This window comes from Rousettus aegyptiacus, unplaced genomic scaffold, assembly GCF_014176215.1.
Source record: "Rousettus aegyptiacus isolate mRouAeg1 unplaced genomic scaffold, mRouAeg1.p scaffold_m13_p_4, whole genome shotgun sequence".
Taxonomy (NCBI): Eukaryota; Metazoa; Chordata; class Mammalia; order Chiroptera; family Pteropodidae; genus Rousettus; species Rousettus aegyptiacus.
In genome coordinates, this window is record NW_023416307.1 from 156,817,922 (window position 1) to 156,845,472 (window position 27,551).

General features: G+C 65.2%; 1 protein-coding gene across 7 annotated transcripts; it reads left to right on the forward strand.

Annotated features, from left to right (window-relative positions):
• The first annotated feature begins 214 nt into the window (after window positions 1-214).
• Window positions 215-26,764, forward strand: TEX264 (testis expressed 264, ER-phagy receptor). Of its 7 annotated transcripts, none has more exons than XM_016133168.2 (6): window positions 218-344; window positions 1,284-1,351; window positions 3,528-3,818; window positions 11,229-11,450; window positions 22,774-22,942; window positions 26,186-26,764. In XM_016133168.2, the coding sequence occupies exons 3-6, from the start codon at window positions 3,561-3,563 to the stop codon at window positions 26,476-26,478; spliced, it is 942 nt and encodes a 313-aa protein (XP_015988654.2). In that variant the 5' UTR covers window positions 218-344; window positions 1,284-1,351; window positions 3,528-3,560; the 3' UTR covers window positions 26,479-26,764. The 7 variants fall into 7 exon arrangements, with proteins under 7 accessions (XP_015988656.1, XP_015988654.2, XP_015988657.1 ...); XM_036218467.1 differs by lacking the exon at window positions 218-344 and adding an exon at window positions 741-759; XM_036218468.1 differs by lacking the exon at window positions 218-344 and adding an exon at window positions 957-975.
• Window positions 26,765-27,551: the final 787 nt, after the last annotated feature.

Genomic DNA, 27,551 nt, shown 5'->3' on the forward strand with positions numbered 1-27,551 from the left:
GCTGCGGGCCCCCAGGGCGGACTTCCCGTGCTGCTCTCGCCAACCCAGATGCCCAGAAGTTCTTCGCTCAGGCACCCGCGGCACCCAGGTAGTTTGTGAGAAGCAGCAAGGTGCCCGGGGGACTCCGCCCCTGACAGCTCCGCGAGAAGTGCGCACGCTCGTTGTCATGGAAACGGGGCGGGGCGGGCCTCCGCCCTTCGGTTCCCGCGCGCACGCGCCCACGGCCACGGCCACGTCCCGCCGCGAGAGGGCGGAGCGAGCGTGCGCGGCGGGCGCGCGCAGGCTCCGCGACCGAGCCCGGAGCCGCCTGCGCGCAACGGCGTCCGCTGCGGGTGGCCGCGGAGGTGAGGGCCGGGCGGGGGGAGACGCGTTCCCGCCGGGGCCGCTTCCTGCGCGCCCGCGGCCCCGGACCTCTGCCGGCCCGGGCGCGGCGGCAGGGCCCCCCGCGTCCCCTGCGTAACCCCCGCGGGTCAGGCCGCTCGTTGCATCTCGGCTGGCCCCCGGCTGGCCGGGGCCGGGTCCTGGGGCCTGACCGCGACCTTGGGCCAGCCGGGCCGCCCCGGGCCGCCCCCGGCCGCGGGGCACGGCCCGAGGCAGCGGAGCCGGAGGGGTACAGAGAGGGGACGGAGGCTGGAGCCTCACTTTAACTCCGCCCCCCTCCCGAGGCCACGCCTCGCCGCTTCGGCTGCAAACTTTCGCCTCCCCGAAGTTGCGGAGGTGTCTGGGGCCCCCGTGAGGTCGTGGCTGGAGAGGGGCTGGGTCCGTAAGTGGGCGAGGCGCCGCAGAGCGCGGGGTGCAAGCCGAGAGTGGGAGGCGGCGTTTCCTCCTCCCCGCGCGAGGCCCCTCGGAGTGCGGCGCCTCCCGCTCCCCGCCGGCGCCGAAGTTTTGTCTGCCGCGGGGCCCCGCAGGGCTGGCCCGCCACACGTGAGCGGCTCCAGGAAGCCCGCGCCGGACGGCCCGCCCCGACGCTCGCCGGTACCCGGCCGGGGGCGACCACCCGGGAGGCGCGAGAGGGGGCCCCGCCTGGCCGAGGTCGGCGGCGCCGGCTGGAGCCCTTTAGGAACGGGAGCCCCTCTCCAAGAGCAGGGGCTTGAGCAGGGAGTGAGGACTCGACTCTGTGAGGCCGTGTGGCTTCTGATTTCCCCAAGGCGACTGAGGACGTGGTGCGGGTGCAAGCGTAGGGGAAGGCGGAGTTCTCGTCGCGGCCCTGGCGGGCTTTCCCAGAAAAGGGAGCAGTCAGGGCATGGTGCCCGGCTCAGGGGTTCTTTTCTCTCTGCCCCCAGCACTGGAGCACTTGGTCCCTGCCTCACTGGATGCCATGAGTTGCCAAAAGTGAGCCTGGCCTTTTCAGGTGAGCTCCCCCAGCCCTTCTCCTTCCCTTTCTCTCGTATTCGGGGGAAATTCACATTGCCCCGCCTCCTTCCTGTGCCTGGGGTCCCCAGGGTCATATTCTCCCTTTTCTGAGAAGTTGAGGAAGAGAAAGGTGAGACTGAGTTCTTTTGAGGCCGCTAGGAGTGTGCGGCTGAGAGGGTAGTGAAGAGTGAGGTCTGCCACTCCCAAGCTGGTGGGAGGACTGGACACCGAGGGTTTCCAGCTGGGAGCCTGGGGTTCAGAGATGTGCACTATGAATGAAAGGCGTGGGCTTTCCTGGAAACCCTGTCTGTCACCAAGGAGGGGGCCTGGAGCCAGACTGCTTGGGTCCCTTTTGCCGGCATTTTGGTCCTGGTCTGTTTAGTACCTGTGTGACCTTGGGCAGGTCTCTTACCCTCTAACCGCTGGTTTCCTAATCTGTGTCTGTGTCGTTTTGAGGCTTAACGAAGTAGCTGTGGTCCAACATTTAGACAGTGCCTGGCGTATAGTGAGTACCCAGTGAAAGATTTATCATCATCATCGTTATCAGAGGAGACAGAAATGAAACTAACAGGAGGTGAGCTGCGTAGGACAGCGAATGCGGCCGAAAAAGATAGGGCAGCTGTGAGAGGCCAGCACGAGGCACCCCAGGGTCATGGCACCAAGGTTTTCGAAATTTATTTTGCCTCTGCGCGTTAAGTCCAAAGACAATATTTCAGCAAAATTTTTGACGTACATAACTTACAGGGAGCAAAATATTTCACAGAGCTAAGTTTTTCCACAGGGCCAAAGTGTGTTGACTTTTGTCTCCCAAAACTCTTAAGTTTTAAATGCTTGGGGTTGGGAATGCTCCTTCCTTGGGTCACATAGTCCCCTTCCTCTTTAAACAGCCTTCTCTGCACTGGGATTCCCCCCGCCCCTGCCGACTCGGGTCCAGCGCTCTGCAGGAGAGGGTTAGGCCTCTGGCCCCAGGTTTTGTGGAGGGCTGGGCAGTCCGCCTTGAATCTCACACTCCGGCCTCAGCATGGTGTCCATGGCTCACATAGCTTCTCTGCTTCTATTTTATTTTCCTGAAGTAAATGTCTTTATTCCTTGGACTGTACAAATACGAGGAATGGGGAAAGGCCTGTGGGGAGAAGGGAGAATTGTCAGATAAATGACATACACGGAAAGGAAAAAGGACCCCCACACCCCAGTCCACCATGCCTTTCTGTGAACTACTTACTTAGTACAGGAGGTGGGTTGGGAAGATCAAAACCAAAAAACTGAATTCTAAACACCTGGAGATGTCAGGGGAGAGGGGAAGGGACAGGGCAGCAAACGGACCCCAGGAGTGGCTCCCCGCCAGGCTGGCACCCCTTCCCTGTGGAACGCGACGCTCAGGCCAAGGGCAAGTGACGGCTGCTTCTGCTTGTCGGCAGCGTTTTCCTCTCCCTCGCTCTTTCTAATCTATGGGCCGGAAAAGTGGGATGCAGCTCGTTAGCACTGGTGGCTCGGGTCTGGGAAGCGTAGCGCTGGATTTCGCTCCTGTTTCGATCTGGCCTCCTCCAGTTCTGAACGGGCGAGCTCGCCGGATGGCCCGATTCCACGGGCCAAATGTGCTCAGCAAAGGAGAGTTTCCTGTGAGAGTCTCTTCCTGCGGCGCATTTTCCCCCCCTGGGCTTGTACCTCGTGGTTTCCCTGTTTGTTAAGAAGTGTTCAGACCCTGGGGCTCGCCCGTCCTCCCTCTGGCCGTGGTCCATTAGGCTTGGGGGGTGGGGGTGGGGTGGGGGGCTGGGTAGGCAGTGGGACTCAGCTGTGGGAAGGAAGAGATAGTGTGGGGGGAAATCAGGCTGGCCGACATCTGGCCCATCTCAGAGCTGGCAGTTTGGCCCTGGCTGACTCACTCCTGTGCCTTCTATGACTCAGTTTCCCCAGGTGTGACCAAGGCTACCAGCTGACAGGCAGAGCTGCTGTAGAGCCTCAGTGTTGTGGTTAAGAAATAAGGAGGCTTGTGGCTTCAGTCATCCTTTGTAGCTCCCTTCTAGGTCACTGTGTGTGTAAACACCTCTGGCCACTCCCTCTGGGTCAGAGCACCCAAGGCAGGGCTGAGGTTGGGCCAGAACTGGCTGGCGGGCAGGTGGGCGCGTTGGTCAGAGCAGGCTACCAGCCTCCTCTCCCTTCTGTCTTTTTTGCAGCTGCCGTGGGGTGCGGCGTGGGGACACAGAGCCATGTCGGACCTGCTACTACTGGGCCTCATTGGGGGCCTTACTCTGCTGCTGCTGCTGACGCTGCTGGCCTTTGCTGGGTACTCGGGACTGCTGGCTGGGGTGGCCGTGAGTGCTGGCTCACCCCCCATTCGCAATGTCACTGTGGCCTACAAGTTCCACACGGGGCCCTACAACGAGACGGGGAGGCTCTTCACCGAGAGCTGCAGTGTGTGCCCCAGGCTCCGCTCCATCGCCGTCTACTACGACAGCCCGCATGTGGTAAGGAGCCTTCTGCGCCTTGGCAGGACTTCCGCCCCGGGGACGGACCTGGGGCAGGGCTTATTGGGGGAGGGGCGTTTGGGTTTCTGAGGAAGGGGTGAGAAAATCTTCGAGCTGGCCCCGCAAACCACGTTTCTTCTGAGTGTGAAGCTCCCTCCAGGCTTGGCCTGGATTCTGGTCCCTTGTGGGAGCACGTGGTGTTTTCCGTTTGCCCAGGTCCGGGTGCCCTGGCTCATGGCTGCCCACGGCCTTCTGAGCGGGAAGGGGCCACACCGCCTCGAGTCCCTCGCCTCTGCCGGGCTTCGATCCCCCGCCTCCTCTGCTTGCTGACCCTCACCTCTCCACGCCCCTTTGAGAGCAGTGCTTTAAGGCCAGCCCTTCCGGATCCCGCCCTCTCTTCGGGGTCATATGGTATTTTTCTGAGCCTTCCCCCTTTCAGCTCTCGTGCTGTGGCTGCAGGTTCTCAAGGGCCGAGAGTGTAGGCCCTGGGCCCGGGGCTTGGAATCTTACCTGTCCAGCCATTCCGGTGGCCCCCGGCCCAGGGATACGGCGTTACTTTGGATGTCAGGCTGCCTGGTTTGGAGAGGGCCTTGGGGGTCAGGTGGAGCCAGGTGAGCTGCCCAGAATGTCTAAGATGCTGGGGTTGGAGACTAACCCAGCATCATTGGCACCCTGTGGGCGTCTGCCTGTACCTACAGCCTGGAGTGAGTCAGGGCTCACCAATGCGGCCTCCTGCCAGGCCATGGGCGGTGCTGCCCACAGCTGGATGAGCTGGCAGCTCTGCCAGGGCTTCTGAGCCGCGGCAGATGAGGCCTTCGGAATCCCCGGCTCTGGTTTCCGCGCCTGGAGAGTTCACGTGGGCCAGGCCCGCAGCCTACCCATCGTCTCCCGACCGGGCCTCCCTGGGGCACTTAGTCGAAACAAGGGTGTGCTGACTCCCCCCCTGTGCCAGGTTCTGTGCTCTGAAGACGAAACAGGAGTGGCCCCGCAAATCAGCCCCACGCTAATGAATCTCCAGCAGGGTGTTGTGCTCAGTGCTCACAGACCTTTGAGCTCACGGGGGAGGTAGATGCCAGCTGGGCCTCCTCCCACAAGCAGAAGTTTGCTCTGCCGGAAATGGCCTCCTGGCTAAGGGAACTGCGCCTGGAAAGGCCTGCAGACATAGGATGACAGGGACGGTGTGGCCAGTGGACACAGGGCGAGTGGAGAAGGAGGTGGAAGAGGCCAGGCGTGGGAGGCACAGCAGGTTGGGAGGAAAGGCGTGACACAATCTGCCACCTGTGACTTAGAAAGCTAACTGGATGGCAGGTGGAGGGGGGCAGGGGGTGAGGCAGGGAGGTCACTGAGAATACTGGACCGGGCCCTGGCGAGAGGTCGCGTAGCCTGGCCGACGGATGAACAGACACTGAGGTTTTGAGGTCACATGGCTGGGAGATGGCACTGAGTGGGAGTCCAGAGCACTGGGGCCCAAAGGAGAAGGGGCAGGCGCTGGCCTGTGGGACCCAGATGCCGCCGCTACCCCTGCGGGGGTCCGTGTGTAAGTCCCAGCCCCTCCTTCCACAGCTGGCCCAGGTAGAGCCCTTTGCACGGCCTCGGTGGGAGGGAGGGGAGTCCTTGCCGCTGTCCCTTTCCTCATTGGCTTGTCTGCCTGTTCCGGAAGCAGCGTGTTGCCTCCTGGGTTAGAGGTGCTAGTTCCAGGATGGGAGAGGGCCAAGGCAGCAGGATGCCTTGGGGTCAGTGCTGGAGGCTGGCCCAGGGAAAGGGAGCTGGAAGAACCCTGGCGTGTGGCTCTCTCCACATAGCCTCCTGGCCCAGCCACTGCCTCCAGGCAGCCCGCCATACAGCCCTCCTGGAGGCGTGGCATAGCCTCCGGGATGGGCCTTGGGGGTCTGGGGTTGGCTGGGCACAGCCTGACTCGGTCGCCAGTCTGGGGACCACGGCCTGAGCGTACCGCCTTGAGGCTGGCGTTCCGGGGCTCTGATTCTGTCTCTCTCCGTCGTCCTGGACTCTGATCTCAGGCATGTCACATGCGAGCCTCCATTTCCTCATCTGCAGAGCAGGGTTAGAACACCTGCTTCGTATGTGGGCTGGTAAATCCAGTGACACATGCGAGCCATCGCGCCCCAGCCCCCGGCCCCCAGCGGATGTTTAACAGCAACAAAAAAGGGCGGGAAGGTCACTCTTGCTTGCTAAGTGTGCTGGGGGGTTAGGCCCCAGGCCCATGGCCTGGCTGTGGGCGTCTGGCCAGCACAGAGGAACGTGTAGGTCAAAGTGGCCCTTCTGATCCTGTCCCTCCCAGCCCCGGGTCTCTCTAGAAGACACCTGTGTTCCCATTCAGAGCTGTGTCAATCCTGACACCTGGATGTGTCCGGGATGCCTCGTCCCCACCCGCTCTGGAAGCTGGGCAGTGTACTCTGCCTGCCAGAGACCCTAGAAGATCCAGGGAATCGGGGACCCCAGGGGCTTGTGGCTGAGCTGAGGCCTCTGGTCCGCACTGCTGATCCCATGGAGGCGACTTCTGATCACGTGGCCGGGACCAAGGTACTTATCTTGCAGTTAGTTCACTTGTGCTTTTTTGTTTCCATCCAACAAACGTTTGAGCAACTGATCAGTGCCACTCTGTGTTGGGCACTGGGCGCTGTGGGACCGAGAGGCCCAGCCCTCAGGACGCCTCCGTGTGGGGGTGTGAGGGGAGCCCGGAGGAGAGGCCCCGGCTGGTCCTAGGGAAGGCTAAGAACCTAAACCTTGTGCTCCATAGGCCGCTCCCCCGGGCGGTGGCCAGACCGGGGCCCTGCATGTCTGGCTTCACGGCAGGGAGGGACGGGCTGCCGGCCGGGCCGTCCTGTCCTGTCCCCACTTTCTTGCTCCCCACCTCAGCACAGCGGGAGCCAGAACCCGCTTCTCTGTGCGCTGGGCAGGAAGTGAGGCTGTGTCAGGCTCTGCGAGGGGGCCAGTGAGTGACCAGGTGAGAGGGAGCTCCCTGCCGTGGGCGCTGCTCACCCCCACCCCCACGGGGTGTCAGCTCCCTAGCCACGCCCCGTCCAGGCTTCAGCTCCTGGCCTCAGCCGTCCACAGGGAGGCTGGTTGCTGAGAAAGGCCTGTCACCCCGTCTGGCTGTGGGCCCAGCAAGTGACAGGGAAGGGCACGACCAAGGCAGGATCAGGGTGATTGCGATTGCTGCGGACACTTTGTATTGGGTTCTGCTCGAGCATGTGCGTCGAGAGCGGGGTGGCCAGGCGGGCGGGTAGGCAGGGGAGTGTGTGGGCCAGTCGGCCCTGAGTCCCGCACCGAGTTCTGTAGGGGAGGGGCCTGCCGGGTTTGGGCCGGTGGTTCTCGTGGGGCAGGGAGAGGGTCCCACTCACTGTCCCCGAGAGCCTTGGTAGAGGTGGGGGAAGGGGACAGACCCCGACAGCGGCTCACAGGCGTTCCTCTCCTGCCCAGGGCCCAGCCTTCGCGGAGTGTGGCCATTTCCTCTCCTAAGTCCTGAGGGAGTGGGGTGAGTTCCAGAGTCGGTCGCTGGGCCGCATGCACCCCCCCCCACCTCTGTCTGTGTGTCTGTCATTCTCTGTCCGTCTCCCTCTCTCATCTCGTTCTGCCCTGTCCTCGTGTAGCTGGAGAAGTGTCCTGAGCACTCTGCCCTCAGCCCTGTTTCCGAGGTGGGGGCTGAGGGTCTGTGCAGCGCCTTGAGCCCGGCCCCTCTGGGCACCTCGGGCATAGGGAAGGGAAGGAGCTGGGACCAGCTCTGGCCTGTGGCCGGGCCCTAGTGGCTGGGCCGCTGTCCCTGAGCCATGGGTCCGTCCTGTCCGCCAGCCTGGCCCCCCCTTCCCCCCCCCTCCGCTACTGCCTCTACTGCTGTGTTTGGGGCTTAAGCAACCTGCCTGCCTGCCCTTGTGGGGAGCCCTGGCTGAGGCAAATGAGGTGGGGCGGCTGGTCCAGTTCCTGGCCGAGGCCGAGGCCGAGGCGGGGGTGCTTGCCCCAGGCGTGGAGCGAGTCGGGGAGCTGGCGGTGCTTGGGTTTGGCCTTTGGTAGCTGGACCGCCGCCGAAGCTCCTTTCTTCCCCTGGTCCACTGAGAGTCGCCTGGGCCCACCAAGTCTACAGGGGCTGAGAATGCCGAGAACCCGTAGGCAGTCCGCTTCACTGTGGGGGGTGGAGACCCCGCCTTCTTTGCAGGCACCGAGGTCACATGGAGCCTGGGAAGGGGTGAGGGAGTAGGATTTTCCAGGACGGACCCCTTGACAAGGTAGGTCAGTGGCAGTGTGGGCTGGGCCGATGTTTCCTGGGGGCCCAGGCCGCCCGCACCCCAGGTCCCCTGTGACAGTTTTCTTCAGACCCGTACCCGCGAGCCCTCTTGGCCCAGCAGAGCTGCTTCGTGAGGGGAAGAGAGGTGAGGGGTGGGAGGAGATGACTTTGGACTTGTCCTTCTGGGCTCGAGTCAGGGCTTCGCTGCTTACCAGCCTGTGCCAGAGGGCGAGTCACTCGGTCTCTGAAAGTCCTGCCTCGGGTTGTTTTCCTGGGGACTCAATAATAAGGATGAGGCCCAGGACCCACCCCCCAGCAGGCGCCAGAGGACAGCTCCTGATCCAAGCCCGGGCCATAGCCCCTGGGCCCCATGCGACCTCAGCAGGCCATTCCCCTGGGGCAGGCCTGGGAGCCTGGCGAGGCCCCCCCCCCCCCCTTCTAGAGCGGCCTCGCCTTAGGGCCTGTCTCACCGGGCCTGACTCGGCTGCCTTCGGCTGCCTTCAGCTCTGGCCTCCGGCGTGGTGCGGGGTGCCCCTTCTGCTCTGGCCAGGGCAGGGGAGGGGCCAGGAAGCGGCCCTGTCTGTGGAACGGAGAGGCGATGGGACAGGAAGGGAGCATCTGTGCCCCACACGCTCTGAGGACCCCAGGAGCCCCTTCTCCTTCGTAGCCGCTCCCCTGCCCTGGGACAGGAGCTCCCGTTTCAAGGTGGAGGGAGAGGAGGTTTGTGGGGGGCGCAGGGTCCGTGTGTGCGTTTTGTGCACGCGTGCACCCCAAGAACCGTGCGCACAGGATCCCGGGCCTTTCTGTCTAGAGGCCTGCAGTGGTGGGCAGAGATGGCGAAGGCTTCGCGTGCAGTGCGGCTCCCTAGGCCGGCATTTGGGACCAGAGAGGAGGGGCTGCTGGGGGATGGGGGAAGCAGTGGAAGGCTTTGAGGAGGAGGGTGGGGCAGAGTCCTAAAGGATGGGCCGGAGTTTCCCAGCAGAAGGGACTCTGGAGTAGAGTGAAGAAGGACATTCCAGGCTGAGGAAGTAGCTTACGCAAAGGCAGGAAGCATGGGAGGACGGCATGTTTGGGGCGCCGCAAATAGTTTCATGTGGGGGTGGGGGTGGGGGGAGTGGAGGCCGGCAGGGCGGGCTGGGCCAGAGCCTGGCCGGTCCCTCCCTCTGCCACGCAGACGCTCAGTGGGTACCTGCCCGCTTGGGTTCTGGCCCCTGCTGGGGCGGGGGGACACAGGACAGGGGTGCCAGGCGAGCGTGCGGACAAGGCAGGGCAGTGCCCTGTGGGCCGCTGACGCTGACCTTGCATGCTGGGCTCAGGAGGTTCATCCTAGAGGCGAACTGGGAGCCATCGGGAGGGTCTAAGCAGGGTTATCACAGGTGGTGTGGTGCCTTTTGCGGCCTGAGGAGTGTGTGGTGATGCTGAAGTGATCCCAGGGGAGACCCTGGTACCCAAACCCAGGCAGGCCGGGGGCTGAGATGCCGTGGCCGTCCATCCATTTCTCCGCGTGACCTATGTCGGACCTTTCCTTTGCTCAGCGTAGGTTACAGGGTCAGTGAGGGTGGCCTTTGCGGCAGGCACTGACTCCGCCAGAACCTCCGCCTCTCTGGCCTTCCTCGCGTCCTGGGGTGTGAGCGGGGCAGGTGCACCATCTAGAGATGAGAGGTGGAACTGCAGGCATCTCCAGCGCCTCTGCCTGGGCCGGCGGGAGGGGCGTCAGGCAGACGGGTGACGGCTGCAGGGTGGACTTGATGTAAGTAAGAGTTTACAGCAGAACACTGGTGTGGGGGCCTGTGCCACCGAGCCACCCCGACAGGCTCCCCAGGAGGGTGTTTGAACCCAAACGGTGGGCAGGGAGGAGCCGCATGCGCAGAGGTTTAAGTGGATGGGCGTTCGAGGCCAGAGGTCACTTGTTTGGTCTGCGTCATAGCTACTAATAACAGACAGCAGTTACGGAGCATTTGTCAAGTGCTGGAGAGGGCTAAGGCCTTATGCAAAGCATCTCATTCAACACAACTGTTGCGTAAGTAGACCTCAAGGAGCCAGGGCACCAGGGAACCGAGAGACTTGTCCAAGTCACAAGACTCAGGATTCACACCCAGGCACGCCTCTTTCCAGAAGTCATAGCCCCGACCACTGCGCCATATTTCCCGCCGCTAAAGCCCTGAGCTCCGCTTAATTACATAAGATTCAAGGGGCAGCAAGAGGACCAGGGAGCTGGGGTGACTCTCACGGATTGCACAGAGGCGGGAGCCTAGAGTCAGTGCCCACACCCCAGGCAGAGAGGGACTCCAGGGACAGGGCCGGCTTGGCTGGAGCAGAATGGCAGAGCGGGGCTGGGAAACCCCCCGGGACTGCTGGCAAGTCTTGGAGGAGGCCAGGCGGAGGGCAGAGGCGCGAACAGGTAAAAGTGACTTTACAGTGCTGGGCAGGTGTGCTGGGGGAGGGGTGGGTGGCGGTAGAGGGGGTTTACATTTAGGGGTCAGCAGACCCCAGGCACGGGGAGAAGGGGACCTTCAGATGGCAGAGACCCTGGGATTGAGAGCTTGCGCTCTGTGGTGAGCGTCTGGATTCAGGAACGGATACGCCTGGGCCCGGCCCAAGTGCTGGCACAGGCTCGGGCGGCAGGAGGCGAGGCACACGGGGGCCCCTTGATGCCAGGCGGAGCAGCGAGGGCTGGGCCTCGCAGGCCTGGGACCGGGCCTGGGAAGTGTTGCAGACCCACATAGGCGCCCCACACGGCTGGGGGGTGTGGGAGCCAGGGGAGGGAGGGCGGCTAGGGAGGGGAGCAGAGTGCAGTGCGGGTACTGGGGGCCCAGAGAGTCTTGGAGGGGGATCAGCAGTCCCTGAGCTACAGGAAGGGGCCGGGCCTGGCCAGGAGGCCTGGCGGCCTGGGCGACGGGGGGTGGGGGGGGGGGCTCACACAGTGCCGTCCGCGGTCCAGAGTTCGCTGCGCGCTTGCTCCCTGCAGCCTCTGCACAGCCGTCCCCGGGATGCCACAGGCCGGGGCCACAGCGAGGGTCCAGCAGGAAAGTGGTCCTGGCCGTCCCGATTTCTGGGGCACAGCCCGTTGGTGGTTCTGCCAGGCCCGAGTTGACACAGAACCCCCAAGGCAAGAGGTCGGGGTGCCTCCTTCCTTTGCGTGACGCTGACAGCCCCGCTCCGCCTCCCAGGTCCCCCCGGAGAAGTGCCGCTGCGCGGTGGGCAGCATTCTGAGTGAAGGGGAGGAGTCGCCCTCCCCTGAGTTTATCCAGCTCTACCAGAAATTTGGCTTCAAGGTGTTCTCCTTCCCGGCACCCAGCCACGTGGTGACGGCCACCTTCCCCTACACCACCACCCTGTCCATCTGGCTGGCTGCCCGCCGAGTTCATCCTGCCCTGGACGCCTACATCAAGGTGAGACACAGGCCTGATGTGTGTGTCGGGGGGTGGGGCGCAGCCAGTACTTTGGGCGGGAGCCGGGGGGGGGGGTGGACTGCCCAGGCCGGGAGGGAAAGGTGGTTCTGGGAGGGCAGCACCCTGGGGCCTTCGCGGCGCAGGTGCCTGTGGAGCTGGGTAGACGGGCAGAGGCTGCTGGCTTCCCTTCCACATGACCTTGCGGGCACCGGAGTGCCTGCCAGCAGCATGGGGGCTTGTTCGGAAACCCCGCCCGGTGAGTTCAGCTCTGGTTGGGACCAGAGACAGCCTTGGTGCTCAGCCCCGACTCCACCCTTGAACGGACAGGCGGACCCACCCCGACCCCGTCCGCGGCAGGCGCCCCGAGGCTGGCAGGGCCCCGGCGCCCATGTGTCACCCCTGGTCCTGTCTCCGCAGGGCTCACGTACCTGCTTCCTGAGCCCAGGACTGGGGCGGCGCAGGCAGGCCCGTCTCCTTCAGTTCCCAGTCTGGTCGCCGGCCACGCCGGCAGACCGGTCTGTCTGGGGGAAGCAGGAGAGGCCGCCAGCAGGGGATCCGATGGCGTCTCCGTCCACAGAGGTTTTTTACAACTTTCCCTACAACTTTCCCTGTTGCACATCCCTCTTGTTCTGAAACATTTTGTAAACTTGGGTGCTAGAGAAGTGACCCCAGTTTGGGCCTGGGTGTGACTGTTTATTCATCTGTCCACTCACGTTTAGTGGACGTCTGTGCCGGACACGACGTGAGATGGCGTGTGACTCAGGCATTCGCGCTGAGGTGCGGTGATGGGTACAGACGTCAGACAAAGATGGGGCGCGTGCTGGGAAAGAGCAGGGTGAGGAAGGCGGGGGGCCAGGTGGGACAGAGTGGTCAGGGCCAGCCCCTCGGAGGAGTGACCACTCAGGCCGAATCCCAGGGGTAAGAGGGCTGTGGGCAGAGCAGAGCGGAAGCGTGGGTCGGATCCAAAGGCAGTAGGGGATCACAGCAGGAAGGGGACAGGGTCTGAGCCTGCGGGACGGGCTGTCCCAGCCCCGGGTAGGGAGGGGCCTGGTGGGGTGCTCAGGCGGTTGTCACGCATCCTGACGTGAATAGTACACCTCGGGCTGGGGCAGTAGCTACAGAGATGCGGCCGGGGCGGAGGTTTATCATCTGTTTGCGGGGGTAAAACTGAAGGACTCTGGTTGGGTCGGGTGTTGGGGAGGGGAGGCAGTGGCAGGGGTCACAGCGGGTTCCGTCCCCTCTGGCCTGAGCAGGCGGGCAGGCGTGTAGTGGTGCCTGGCACTGAGCTGGAGAGCTGAGGGAGGACCTGGTTTGGGCGGCAGCCGGCATTGCGGGCCCGTCAGTCGGGGGAGCTGCCTGGTGGGCGTCTGAGAGGGGGCGTGGAGTCTGGGGTTCGGAGAGGGTCGGGCTGGTGGACGTGTTTGGGGATGTGAGCATGTTGACAGTCTTTGCCCTAGGAGACGCCCTGTGACAGCACAGGCTGTGCAGAGGGCATGGCCAGCGTGGCTGGGCTCAGGGCACAGGAGGCCAGCAGGCGCGTGAACTGGCGGGGTCGTCGGAGCCCGGCAGCTTTGTTCTGCCCAGCAGCTTAGGGCACGGAGCACAGCGGCTGCGTTGGAGGTGGGGGCCCCCACCGGCCCTGGTTAGGTGTGAGGGTCCAGTGTCCGGGCCAGGAAATGGACACGTGCGGCCCCGGTGGCCAGGGACAGGAAGGGAAGAAAGAGGGCCGCCCTCGGGCAGGGCCGGGGCCCGGGGGGCACGGAGGCGCGTGGTCGCCGTGAGCGGGAGGAAGGCGGCCCGAGGGGTGCTGGGGAGGGCGTTTCGGGGGGCGGGGCGCCGGCTGGGGGTGAGGGCAGGAGGGAAGACCTCAGTGCCGGGGCCCCTCGGCGTGCCCCCTGGGGTGGGGGCTCCCCCGGCCCCCCCGGGGAAGGCCGGCGCGCGGTGCCGCTGGCCTCGTCTGCGCCGTGCTCAGCGTCAAGGGCCCGTGTGGAGGCGCGCCCCCAGGAAGGGGCTTTCTGGGCTCCAGACCTCAGAACAGGATGCGTGGCGTGTGGCGTGGCGGCGAGCAGCTCAGCCACCAAAGCCTGTTCCCGGCTTCGGGGGTTTATTTTTAGACACCTTTGTCCAAATTTCCCCGGCCCCTGACAGCTTCACAAGTTGCCCGGTTTTGACGTCACCTCTTTGATGAGAGCCCTCCTCCCTCCTCCCTCCTCCCTCCTCCCCCTCCGAGAGCCTGTCAGCTGTGCTCCGGGCTTGGTTCTCCTCGGGTGGGGGCTGGAGGAGGGGGAGTACCGTCCTCTTTCCCGCCTGGGAGGAGGCGGAAGCCAGGGGTAGGGGGGAGAGCAGGGGCTTCTCCGGACATGTCTGCGAGGCATGCTGGTGGCGCCCGGCCACCCACGGCGGCGGCATGGCCAGGGCGCTCTGCTGGTTCCTGGTGGGGGGTGGGTCACCTCTGCCGCTGTTTAGCCTGACCTTGTGTCTTTGGGGAACTAAGGTGAAGGATGGAGAAGGGACTGGCTGTTTGTTGGCGTCAGCCGGCAGTGGACAGGGGAGTGTGAGCCTCCCTCACCTGCCCTCTTCCCCTCCGCCTGGGACCAGGGAGAGGAGGCCGCCACCAGGCCTCCGGGCCCTTCTGTCTCTCCCGGCTCGGACCACCGGCTGCCTCTGCCCCTGCGTGTGTGGGCGTGCGTGGGTGGGTGTGTGTGTGGGTGTGTGTGCACGCGCATGCGCACGCGCACACACACACACACGCTTTTCTTTTTCTCCACCTCTCTGGCTTCTCTCTGAATCTGAGGCGGGATCTGCCGTGGAGGTGCTTTGGGTGGCGTGACAGACGGCGGCTGCTGGCCTTCTGGTCAGGAGGGGCGGGAGCCAGGGGCCTCAGAGAGCCCTGGGTGAGGGAGGGGAGAGCAGCCCCATCCCTGAAGCTGCAGATGGGCCTGAGCCGGGGCAGGATCGGTCTCATGGGATGGCAGGGGTCGTGGGGCTCGCTGAGGAACCTGGAGAGAATCATCTGCCAGGGTTCTGTGTGGATTCTGGAAGGATGGCTGGGTCCTAGCTTGGTGGTCTGTGTGACAGGCCCTGCCCTCCTGGCTGGCCTCCCCTGGCAGGCGGCCTGGTAGGCTGAGCTCCAGGGGCTGGAACTCGGCCGTTCTTCACAGAAGCCACTGGAGGCCCCTGGGCTGAGCACTCTGGGACAGTGTGCGTGAGGGTCCCCGGGTACCGTGTGACTGTCGGCCCATGTGGAAGACACTCCAGCTTGGTCAGGCTGCCCCGCCAGAGTCCAAGGAGGTGACCTCCAGGGCGAGAGAGGCCACTCCCCGAGCCCCAGGAAGGGGATGTTCTGGCAGCCGTGGGAGGGAACCGAACTCCCAAGGCCTCCGAAGAGACATGGCCCGGGCCGGAGCAGTAGTGAAGGCCGCACATTCACCACAGGGTGGAGCCGGTCTCTGAGCGGGAGGGCTCGGTGCATGGAGCCAACAGGACTGAGTGAGAGGGCGGGGCGGGGGGGATGGGTGCCGCGAGTGAGGGGTCCCTGAGAGGGGTCCCTGAGCTCCGGCTGTAGCAGTTGGCGGGGGAGGTCATTGAGAGCGTTAGGCTGGCAGCCACACCCCCGTGTGCCTGACTTCCTGTCAGCAGGATCCACAATCTCCATAAAGCCCCTTCCCCTTGGCCTCTGCTTTCTGGGAGTTGGGGGTCCGGTGATGTTCGGGCACCTTCTCCTGAGTTGAGAGAGACCCAGGGCGTCGTCCGAGTGCAGGCCGCTGGCGGGGAAGCGCAGGCCGGCCCTGGAGGCCAGGCCTTGGCTCTGTCTCCATGGCCCTGGGGAAGAGCTGGGGCAGTGGGGGCAGGAGAGCCAGTGGCCAGAGCCCGTCCGCTCGGTGCGCGTTAGGTATTCAGCGGAGCGAGACGTCGCTTAGCCAGCACCTCCAACGTGCCACAAACTTCGCTAAGCTCTTTCTGTGCCTCTCCCTGTTTTATCATGGCGCCCAACAAGGTTATTCAGTAAACGTTGGTTAAATGAATAATTCATACACTGATGATTATTGTGCGGAACAGTTGAGTTGATGGGGTTGTCCTACCAGGGGTTGAAAGTGGACAGGGACCCCAGACCACAGTCCCCAGACTGCTCTAAGCAGGAGCCCCGGGGCCGTGCTGAGGTGCCCCCTCGGCTGGACGCCAGGGGTGGGGGCCTGCACGCGGACCCTTACCTGCTTCACCTGGAGTGGCTCTGCCCCCGAGTTTTACAGATGGGGGGCCACATCAGCTCTGGTTCGGAGGAGCTAGTGACTGCGCCGAGGTGCTAGGAGCACCTCCTTTAGTAGAAGTGAAGCTCGGAACCTCCCCACATTAGCTCAGCGAAGGTGATGAGCGTGGAGAGAGAGAGGACCCCAAATTTCACATCCCGCTGGGGCTTCCTCACCTCGATTCCCACCGCGGGGGCCATGCTGCTCCTCACCGGCGTCCTGGCCCTGGGGCCTGGCAGACTCCCGTGGCAGCCAGGAGCGGAGGGCAGCAAGCGCCCGGCTGCCCACCTCCCCGCAGGCGCTCGTCGCCGGGGCCTTGGCAGCTGTGCGGGCACAGGGCGCAGCTGCTGCAGATGCCTTGTCGGGCCTCCCGTCCTCACCCCCAGCGAGGTGGAGGTGGCTCCGTGCCAGGCTTTCCTCCCCGGGGCTCCAGGGCCGGCTCACCTGCCAGTGCCGCCACCTGCTCGTCGGCTGGCCCCGGCTCAGGGGGGAGGCCGCGCTCAGCAGCGCCAGGACCGGGCCGAGCGGCAGGCCCCCAGACTCGTTCCTCCCTCGTGTCTCCCAGCCACCTAGGGGACGTGAGGCAGGGAGGGGAGGGGTGGCTTCACCGGCGCGGGTGTGTGTGTGGCGGGGGGAGGGGGCGGGTTGGCAGACGCGCCGAGCCTTCTCCAGGTGGGAAGGCAGTTCAGGCAGAGGCGCCGGCTTGGGCGAGGCTCATGTATCTGTTGTGGCTGGAGTACAGGGGAGGAGCGAGAACGTGGGCCCAGGAGGTGAGGCCGCTGACGCCGCCTGAGCAGATGGGTCACCTGTCCCGGGAGCGCTTTGGAACAGGCCTTGAGCACAGGGAGGTGGGCAGAGGAGCCAGAGGCCACAGCCGAACTCTCAGCGAGGTTAACAAGTTAGCTGAGAGTAGCGCCGATGCCCCCAGGCCAAGAGGGGACCCCACCATGCCCCCGGATGTTGGGATGTGGAGGACCCGCAGGAGGCCAGGCCCCTCCCCTCTGCCAGCCTAGGCCCTGGCACCTGCTCGTGGGCCCCTTTGGCTTCACCCCTCCCCACTCCCCTACCCCAGGAGCGAAAGCGCAAAGCCAGCCTTTGCTGGGGCGGGCGTGGGAGCTACCACTCTCAAAATACCAGCTTGATGTGGTAGCTTGGCAGCCCTGCAGGACCCTGGGGGCTGAGGCTTGTCTGGATGGTGCCGTGGGCTTGGCCGTCACCATCCAGAGGGAGCCGCTCTCCCCAGGCAGATGGGACTCAACAGGAAAATTTCTGTTGCTCTTCTTCAGAAAGCTTGGGATTCCGGGATCAAGGAAGGGGTGAAGTCCCAAGGAGGGTGCTTGTCCTGCAGAGCAGAGCCCTCGGATGAGGAGAGGCCCGCGTCCGGCTGTGCACACGGGACACCTGAGGCTCCAGGGGAAGGGCCTCCCTGAGGGACGCGCAGAGGTCCCAGGCGCCAGTCTGGCGTGAGGCGTTGGGGCTCCTGCCCCCCGCCCCCGGCATTCACCCACCTGTCCTTGCCCTCTGGCGCTCTCTGGTTCCTCCGGCTCCCAGGTGCTTGGCTCCGTGGCTCCATCTGCACCGAGCAGCCTTCCCGCTGCGGGGTAATCAGTCAGCAGCGTTTCGTCACTCGTCCGGACGGGGCCCCAGGTCCTGGACTGCGCAGATGCCGCAGGGAGCGGCCGGGCCCTGGAGAGGGGCCCTGGAGCCTGCCGTGGCAGCCGGGCTGCCTGGGAAGCTGTGGTCCCCTCCCGCAGGGAGCGAGGTGGGGTCCCACGACTGAGCCCCCCAGCTCCCCATGCCCCCCCAGGCTGCTAACTCTGCTCCGCACAGGCCCAGGAAGGCCATAGCAGGGCTGAGGCTGGGGTCGGGTCTTGGCCACCTGGGCCCTGGGGAAAAGAGAGGCTGGGCCTGGCTGTCGGGCCCATGGGTTCCCAGTCCACCCACGTAGCGGGGCGCGTAAGGGCTTGTGTCCCCTGTGCCTGCTTAGAGGCGATCACCCTCCCCTGCTCCCCAGTGCCCCGGCCCACCCTGGTCTCCCAGAAGTTCCAGGGCAGAGTAAGTAAGAAACGCTGCCAGGGCCCCCCACGGGCTGCCCAGGGAGCCAGGTCCTGGGCACGCAGGGAGATGAGCACAAGTGTAAATTGCGTGGCAGGCTGCCGGCTCGGAGGTGAAAATGAAACGTCTTCAGGCAGCGGCAGCAGCAGGCACAGCAGGCTGGGGTGCCAGGCGCAGCGGACGCCTCCCCGCCTCGCGGCCTCCCCCCCTCCGTTCCCCCCCACCCCGCCGGCTTCCCCAGGCTCCTGCCCGGCCGCGGGCTCCTGCGTGGCCCCCGAAGGCCACCGTCGCTCACGCCCGTTGTGTTTTCTAATCGTCTGACCAGCATTTATGAAAATGAGCTGCGCTTCCTGTTTTCTGATCTTAGTACCTGTGGTAGTTTCTCCATCGATTCGGGGGGTTTCCAAGTGTACAATTATCTGTACGCCAGGGTGTTTTTCTTCGTCTTTTCCAGCTTCTCAGTTCTTTTGAGATCCTCCGTTCCAACCTCTTTTATCTCACAGTCGGGGAGGTTGAGACCCAGGGAGGGGCCACCCATCCGGCGGCAGCGAGGCCGCGCTCCGGGCTCCTGACTCGAGCTCTCGCCTCCACCCGCTGCCCTGTCTCCCCGTCCCCGCCGCCCCTTCCCTCTCTTCCTGTCCTCTGCCTGCCATTTTCAGGGCTTTGGGGAGTGCGCACAGCAGCCCCCTTGCAGGCTCTCCCTGCTGGCGCCCCAAGGCCCCGAGAGCTGTCTCCTTCCGTCACCTCCCACCCCGCAGGCAGGTTTAGGTTCTGGGCCGAGGCTGCTGGGAGGCCCAGTGGGAAGGAGAGGGAGCCGGGGAGGGGGAAGTTGACAGAAGTTCCTGAGCAGAATAATAACAACGTGTCACATTCCAGCCACAACCCCTGCTGCGCCTCCCCATCAGCTGCACGTGCGATGCAGGCCAGCTGCCTGAGGGGCCTCTGGGGTCTGAGCGCCACTCGGGGACCGCCGTGCGCCGGCGGGTGTGCGTCCATGTCTGTGTAATTAGAAATCAGCACGCCTCGCTGCACCCCGCGAAGAGATGCCGCCCCCTCCGGTGGGATGCAACAGTGGGCCGCGCGGCTGCCCAGCTGTCCAGCCCGGCCCAGGCGGGCGGGTCGGCCTGGGCAGCGCCCCGGTGGGGCCGGGGGCTGCAGCGGAGATTGGGTGCAGGTGCACACAGCAGACCTCGTTCCTTTCTGGGCCTAGAGCACGTGGAGGAGCAGCGTGACCCGCTCCTGGGCCTGCTCTCGCTGCCTCGTCCTTTTGGGGGTTGGAGGTCACGGAGCTCTGAGTAGCCTAGGAGTGGGACCCACCCTCCATCTCTACCTGGGCCTGACTCCCTGCACCCCCACTCAGTAAGCCCTCCCGGGGGCGCAGCTGTGGGCCTGTGGGCAGCCTTGGCTCAGCGCGTCCCCCCTCAGGAGGTGAGCACCACCTGCGGCGAGGAGGGGGTGTCCTGGTGTGTCCCCGCGGTGGCCGAGGCAGCGGCACTGGCAGCCTTTGTGCTCTGCTCCTTCCTTTGCCTGCCGCCGGCACCCCGGTGGCGGGGGGCGGGTGGCCAGTGTGGGTGCAGGGGTCGGGGGAGTGCTGGTGACTGAGGTCTCCTGGAGATCCCTGCATTATGGGCAATGTCCCACGTGTCCACCCCGCTCCCCGCTCCTTGTTTCTGCTTGTGGGAGGTCCAGGTGGGAGGGGAGCCTTGGACGTGTGTCTGGGGACTAGAACGCCTCTGTCCTGTTTCTGGCAGCTCCAGGTGGCACCTCGGCCTGATGAGCTGACTTCTTCCTGTTCGGTGGGGAGGATCGTCTGCATCTCCTCCACCATAGAGAGGGGCCCGGTGGTCCCTCTGAGTCTGCGTGTGGGAGGGAGTTGCCCTGGGCTGTGGCATCATCCGATGGCCAGTGGCTTCAGTGGCCAGAGCAGGTCCCCCTGTCCTGGTGATGCTTCCTCAGGCCTCTGGCCGTGGGAAGGGGGGTGCCCAGGGCTGAGAGGACTCCAGGTCCCGTTCACCAGCAGTACCAGCCCGGTGTGGCGTTGACCTGGCGTCCTTGGCTCTTGGCAGTCTGCTCTCCGAGGGCTCCCTGGGGCTAGCCGAGGGAGAGGCAGCTGGCCTCGCCTTCCTTCAACAATTTTCCAATGCTTACTGGCTCATCGACGTGCAGCGGGGCCCCGAGAGCTGGCCCGGGGCTGCCCCCACGTCCCTCAGAGGCTGCCCCGGCAGAGAGGGGAAGGTCTCGTCCTCTGCCCCGGTCGCTGAGGGAAAGGGGTATGGCCAGTCCTGCCTCTCACCCTCCATCCCCAGCCACCCCTGGACTCACTGTTGCTCAGTGAGCAGAGCACAGGGACAGGTCTCCCAGGAGAGGCCGCGAGGACATCTGTGAGCCCGTCCCATGCCCGTGGGCCTGGGTTGGAGGTTTGTACCTTTGCCTCCTTCCTGCTCCTTCTCTTCCGCCCCCAAGTCTGAGTTTTGGCAGGACCCAGCATGTGTTAAAATGAGTTGGGGCTGAGCTGTCAATGAGATTTTAATTAGCTTCGTGCCTCCCTCCACAGAGAGTGCCAGGGGCCTCCAGGTGGTGAGGGTAGGGCCAGGCTGGCCTTTGGCGTGGGGCTGTCCCGCCAGGGGCCTGGGAGCAGGCTCGGGTGCCGTGAGGAGGGGGGGCTGGGCAGGGAAGGAGGGGTGCGCGGCCAGGCCACACAGTTTTCTCTCCCTCGTCTGTTTTCCCTGTTCCTCTGTTCTCCCGGATGGCTTTGAGATGAAGGCTACGGCAAGGATGGAGGATACAGTTTCCATGGCAACGGGGCTGTCCACAGCCAGGCAACTTCAGAGCCGGGCTCTCCGGAGGAGGCAGATGCGCAGAGCAGCCGCAGAGCTGCCTCCCGCCTGCCAATGAGGGGGCTGGCAGCAGGTGGCAAGGGTGGCTGCCTGGTGCGGCCCACCGTGATGCCCAGCTCAGAGGGGAGGGTGGGGGGAGCCGTTCCCTCTTATTATCCCTGTGACTTCCAAAAGGGGAACCAGGCAGGCGGCCTGAGTGTTGGCAGAGGATGGGGTAGGGCTCCATTGTCCCCGGAATTTCTGGGTGAGCACAGGCTCTGGTTCCTGGGAGCACCCCCAAAAGCCACCTGTCTACAGCCCTCGAGAGATGGGCCACCAGGTAACTGATAGTCGTGAAGGGGCCTTCCCTTTGGACCCCTGGAATGCCCAGAGTGTGATGCTGGTGAAGGTCCCGTCCCAGCTGGGTTTGGGAGCCCTCTCCCTGTTTCTTCCCTCCAGCCACCAGGGAAGCCCTGACCCTTCGGAGGGCCGCCGTGGCCCTGGTGACATGACCCATTTCATTGAGCAGGGCTTGGGTTCGGCAGACGCCCACCCCCAGGTGCTGGCATTAGAACGGCCCCGAAGTCGGGTAGCTCCTGCCTCCCGACGTGTTCTCGAGTCCCATGTCCTCCTCAGGACCAGCACCGGCGTGAGCGCGTGGGCAGGTGGAGAAGCGGAGGCAGTCATCGGTGTCCTCACAGACGGGAGGAGCCAGGGGTGGGCTCAGGAGATGGCCCAAGAAGCACCCCGGGCTGGCAAAAAAAGATCAAACTATTAAAGATGCTTTTCCTTCACTGGCCCCGGAGGCGTCAGGGCGAGGGGGTCCCACCCTGCATTTGAGCACAGGGAGACTTAGGATAAAAGTCCTCGCCTGGGTCACCGTGGAATCAGGCCGAGCCGGCCCGGCCATCCACCCCCACGCGGCCTAGATGCGTCCTGCCTCCAGCCGGCTGCTGGGGCCCTGGCCGGAGAAATCTTTTAGGCTTATTCTTCCCTCCCTCCCCTCAGGGGCTCATTTTTACCCCTCTTCACTTGCTTTGATTAGAAGGGGCCCCTCAGCCTAGGCCTGGCCAGGCAGGCAGACGAGTGGAGTCCTGGAGTGGCCTCTCCCCAGCGGCTGCTAAGTCTCTCATTACCGCTAAGTGGAAAGCTCACTTCAGAGCTCGTGGTGGGAGCCAGGCGGGCGCTATAAATAGCCATCTTGTGAAGGTTAGCGGGTGAGCAGTGACAGGCCAGGGGCCTCGCGGTCATCTTAGTGGGTAATTGCGCTCTGCTGTAGGAAGGGGGGGGCTCGGGAGCTGGCTGCCGCTGACCCCGTTCTGAGTGTCCCTGCCTGCCTCGGCTCCGGCGGCCCCCATGCGCACACGCTTTGGGTTGGGGAGCTTCGGGTTCTGGGTTCAGGGTCGTGTAGTGCCTGTCTCAGACCTTGGGACCCTAGCAGCTGGTACTTTGATCCCCTGCAGAGTCGGGGTGACGTCCTGTGTTAGACATACCTGTTCCTCTTGCCCCTCCAGCCTAGGGGCTGCTTCCGGCCCCTCGGCCGAAATTATGGCCCTATTGTAAGAAGGGCAGTGACCCAACCACGTCCGGTAGTCTCAGAGGCTGGCAGAGCCCTGCATTTGCGGGGGTGGGAGCAGAGGAGGGATTTAGCTGGCCTGGAGCCCCGGTCCAGGACTCGTCAGCAACGTGTCTGCACGGGCAGGGCCTAGAGGCCCGAGGGTCGGTGCACTGGCCTCTCCTGGTGTCTGTCGGTCAGTCAGTGCTGTCCAGGCTGGAGAGGAGGTCAGGCCCAGGCGTCCTGGGATGGAAGCTGTGGCAGGGCACATCTGGGCTTGGCTTGGGCTCTTGGGGCCGTAGTTTGTGGGGTCCCTGTCCTGGGGTGACCCAGAGTGCTAAGCTCCACGGCTCTACAAGCCCAGTGCTTTCTGCAGCAGACACACACGTAGGATCGGCAGTGCCAGGCTCCGGGGTTCTTTTAGCTCCTGTCCTAGGACGTTGTCCCAAGGACCCCTAGATCCTCAGACCCCTGCCCCCCTGGAGTGTGGGGCCTGCCCTTGGGGGCGCCATGTGCCCCCGCAGCAGGGCTTTGCGACTAGAGGGGGATTGGGGCGGCAGGCAGAGCCCCCTGGGACCCGGCCATGGTCAGTTCCTGGGGCCCCATGGGGCTCATCCCTCCCCTCATCCCTCCCCTCCCTCCCTGACCAGGAGCGGAAGCTGTGTGCCCACCCTCGGCTGGAGATCTACCAGCAAGACCAGATCTACTTCATGTGCCCGCTGGCACGGCAGGGAGACTTCTACGTGCCTGAGATGAAGGAGACAGAGCGGAAGAGTCGGGGGCCTGCCGAGGCCAGCGACGCGCGGGTGGACGACGCAGGTGCGGGGGGGCGGGGAGGGACCTGCGGAGGGCGGGGCGCGGAGGGCGGGGCTCGGGGGGCGGGGTGGGGCCGGCCCGCCCGGAGCCCTCTCTCTGGGTGTGTGGGACACGCTCGCTCGCGGGGGTCCCTCCCTGGCCAGGCTGCACTGTGGGCGTCCAGTGTCCGCCCCAGGACCCACAGGCAGAGTTCCCTGTTCCCAGACACGTGGGTCCCCGTGGGTGTGGCTTCACACGCGTTACCCCTGGCGACACAGACGCGAAGGTTCTGCTGGATCCCCGGCAGAGGCAGCAGGGGTACCCTTGGGGACACAGATCACAGACAGCTGGGTGCTCGTGGTGGGTGGGGACTGAGGCTGCCCAAGAAAGGCGTCACTTGGGTGGGCTCATCAGGAAGTAAGATTGGCACCGGGTCGGGAAGGTGAGAAGCGGAGGATGCGCTCCTGCCCCCTGCCCGCCAGCCCGGGGCCCCGCCCAGCGCCGGCCACCCTCTGCCTGCCAAAGGGCAGCCAGAGAGCAGGCGGAGGGGGCCGCATCCGAGCCCAGCCCCTCTCCCCTGGAGCAGGCCTTCATGCCCTGCTCCCCCCGTCATGACCTCTGTGACCACGGGCTGTCCTCATGGGTAACACCCCGAGGAGTCCCAGGGGGTCCGACCCTGGCTGTGCCGGAGGGGCCTCTGAGTGGAGGCCCGGGAGCTGGGGGTGGTGCAGGCTGGTCAGGGCCGCCGCCCCTCTCACCTCCCGCTTCAGGAGGCTCCCTCTGTCCGTCCAGCCTTCAGCAGCCAAGGTCACCCCAGAGAGGCATGTGTTGGCGGGGTGGGGGTGCTGAGAGGCAGTCTCCGCTCCCTAGGGGCTGTGTCCAGCACAGTTAGCTTCATCTGCCACTTAATTACCTCCGTGGGGCACGGCTCCCCCCCGCCTGGCGGTGCCCGGCAGACACTCTTCAGTGCCCCTACTGTGGGCACGGGACGTGTCACAAGGTCAGCAGGCCCAGGCAGTCATTGCGGGAAGGGGAGAGCACCTTGGCCTTCCTTCAACCTCTCTCTGCTGCCTCACCCCCCTCTTTGGCCCGCCCATCCAGCCTCCCTCACAAACAGCGCCTGCCAGGGTGGCGAAGGACTCTGGCACCCGCCACAGCCGGCTGCAGCCAAGGCTCCCACACCTCTAGCTCCCGGGGGCCCTAGCTCCTGGCCCCGTCCTCCCTGCCAGCCCACCCACCTACTCTCTGGTGTGGGGGCCACAGGGTCTGCCCCCCTCCAACAGAGCCTGTCCTGACCCCCGGGGCGGACTCCGGGAGTCTGCCTGCCAGGTGCACGCCACGTACATGGCCGTACACAGCGGGTGCCCAGCCCCCCGAGGCTTGGCCTGTCCCTGCCTCCCCGCTGGGGCCCCTCTCAGGCTGGGAGGTGAAAGGGGGTGATTAGCTGCCTTGTGCCTGTTATTACATTGATGTATTATTTAGCTCCAGGGAGGTGATGAATATTTGATCTCCCCGCACCGGCCGTGGACAGTGGAGGATGTGGGATGGGGGCGAAGGTGGCAGCTTCGCTCCCCGCCCCAGCAGCCCTGCGGGTATGGGCGCCCCGGGGCAGGCCCAGGACTCGGGGCTGGAGGGGCACCGCTTCCCTGCCCTGTCCTCCTTTGCCAGGAGCGTCCACGTGTCCCCAGGGGCTGCCCCCTCCCAGCCTGCTGGGCCTTGGCCGGAGGGGGAAGCCCTGGGCTCCTTCCTCTGATCGCTTGGAGCCCAGGAGCCGGGAGAGGGAGGAGGTTTTCATACCTGGATCCCAGCCAGCGGGCGAATCCGCAGGAAGAACGCGGTGGTTTAAGGGGGTCAGGCCCCCTCTTCTGCTTCCTCCAGGCTGGCTGCCCCTGGGGCACTGGTCATCATTTAAGGGTCGAATGAGGGGCGGGAGTCCTAAGCCAGGGTCAGGGTGTGGCCCAGGCCGTAGCCTGGGAGCCAGGACTGGGGCCCCAGCGAGAAGGGCACTGAGCAGCCTGGCACTTGCAGAGCGGAGCTCCCCGTGCCTCTGCCAGTAGGGCCCAAGGAGCATCTTCTAGGGGCCAAAGGGCCTGGACAGGGAGCAGGTCCCAGATTCCCCCACCCCCACCCGAGACCCCAGCTGAGGCTCAAAGTTCCAGGACAAGCCCAAAGGCCGAGCAGTCCCCAGCTGCGCCTGGCTCGGGGCTCCATCGCCATGGAGACGGGATGTGGGGAGCTGGCCCCTTCATCTTCCGTGATGTTCAGAGCCGCCCCTCCCCCCTCACAGGAAGGCAGGCACGGCTCCCCTCCCTGAGTCCGGAGGCCTGCGCTCCCGGGCCCTCCTCGCCACCCCAACTGCTGCCAGTGCCTCTGATCTGGGAGAGGAATTGAGGGGTTGCTCCCCAGCAGGGCAGAGGAAGGGCTGCTTCCTGGGGGACGTGCGGGTGTGGGAGGAACAGGCTGGGGGCGGGGGGTCTGGACCCTCAGCCCAGCTCAGCACCGTGCCAGGGTTCCCCGGCTGCTGACAGAGTGCTTCCCAGGCCCCCTTCTGCTGCTTGGTGGCTCAGGAACCGGCAGCTGTGGGGGGTGAGCGAGGGCATCTCCCGGTGACCCAGGCACAGAGGAGAAAGCCCGGCGAGTGCTTCATCCCAACACCCTCCTTTGGGGCAACTGGTTGGAGATCTCTCAGGACTTCTTCCCATTCGTGCCCCAGCTTCTCCTCAAATGGGGGCTCAGCATGGCCCAGAGGCGGGGGCCACCGACTTCCTGGACAAGCTGCTCCCTGGGGAACCCTGCCTAGGGGGAGGAGGACAGGGGAGGAGGCTTCCTGGTCCATTCTGTCCTCACGCCTCGTGGGCAGCGTTCTGTAGCTGGCCGGGGACAAACATCTCTGCAAGTCTGACATGGGGGTGGAGGAGGGGCCACCACTTGGGTCTCTTTGTTCTACCCTCAGCCTCTCACCTCGGGGCTGAGTGGTCCTTAATGGACTCTGGTGGCGGGGGCGGGAGGGGGGCAGGCTTTGTGGGAATGCAGGGAGCCTGGGCTGATTGGGGCAGGGAGAGGCATGCACAGCAGGCCGCCCTCCGCCCCTTCCCCCACCCCCAGCCCTTGCAGCCCCAGTCGGGGCAGAGGGCAGCCGGAACGACCCTCCCGAGCCTGGGGTGCCTTTATTATTCATGAGCTGCTGCGGCCGGCCGGAGAGCCTCCGTCCTCTCCGCGCGGAGGGGCGGGGGTCCCGCTAACCTCTGCCCCCTCCTCCTGGCGCAGGAGCTGACACAGTGAGCGACGGGAGCTCCGTGAGCCCGGAGGCGGGTCCTGGCAGTCGGGAGGCGTCGGCTGCCACGCCGAGCCCCGGGGCGAGCGGCCGCGGCTGGGACGACGCGGATACCCGCAGCGAGCACAGCTACGGCGAGTCGGGCGCCAGCGGCTCGTCCTTCGAGGAGCTGGACCTGGAGGGCGAGGGGCCCCTGGGGGAGCCGAGGCCGAGTCCTGAGTCGGAGCCCCTGGGGGCCCCCAAGTGGCCCCGGGAGCTCAGTGCCCCTGAGAGGGGCGAAGAGTGACCCGTGGCGCGCGCCCCCCTGTGGGGCCGTCGCCCAGGAACTGAGTCGACTCTTCAGCCCTCCGCCTCCTCCTCCTCCGCCCTCCGGCCAGGCCGGGGGCCCGCCTCCCACCGCCGGCCTCCAGCCAGGCCTTCTCCTCGCCGCCCTCCTGGCCCCCGGGCCGGGGGGCCGGGGACTGTTCTCTGCACCCCGCCCCTGGGGCGCCGCCTGTTACATCTTTTTTCAGATTCTCATTGGAGCTTCCAGGACTTGGAATAAAACAAATGATTTTCTTGTTTCACCTGGATCTGGGCTGCACGTTTGTTTGTTCTACCTTGGGGAGCCCCGTGCAGACAGGCCGGGAGCAGGCAGGTGCCCCCCCAGCCCAAGGAAAGGAAGGAACAGGGCCCGGCGCCGTCGAGCAGGGGGGAGAAAGGTCTGGGAGGCCCTCGCTCCCTGCTCCGTGGCCTCAGTCGACGGCTGCCCGTCCATTCCAGCAGTCCCAGAGGCTCCCCCGCGCGGCCGGAGAGCAGGGCAGGGGGCAGGGGCCACGAGGGCTGAGCACGGCCCTGCGTCTGCCTCCGAGGGGCGCCTGTGTGTCTGTGGCTGGAGCGAGCCTGCGCGCACGCCGGCGTCTGCCCAGCCGGTGAGGACGTCTCACCGGGCTGGCCGGTGTCCCTACTGCCCATGTCCATGTGCACACACACACCTACCTTTGGTTCTGCGTGTGTAACCGCGGGTGGGGCTGTGCCCATGCGGGCGTCAGGACGTGACCGGCCGGGTGTGGCCGTGTTCGTGTGGACGGCCGTGCGCACGTTGCTGGGCTCTGTGCCTTCACTGCAGGCGATCGTTTTCCCGGGCTGCGAGGCCAGGAGCACAGCTGTGTGTGAGCGTGTGTGTGTGCGTGTGTGGCTCTGCGTGTGTGCAGCTCGTGTGTGGGTGTGTGTTCCTGTGGAGTTCTCCCGTGTCTACATGTAAAGCTGTAGGTGTGTGTGTGGCCGCGTGTGTGTGACTCTCCGTGTGGACAGCCGTGCGCATCCACGTTAAAGCTGTGTGCGACGTCTGTGCCCGTGGCTGTGCCGCGGTTGTGAGTT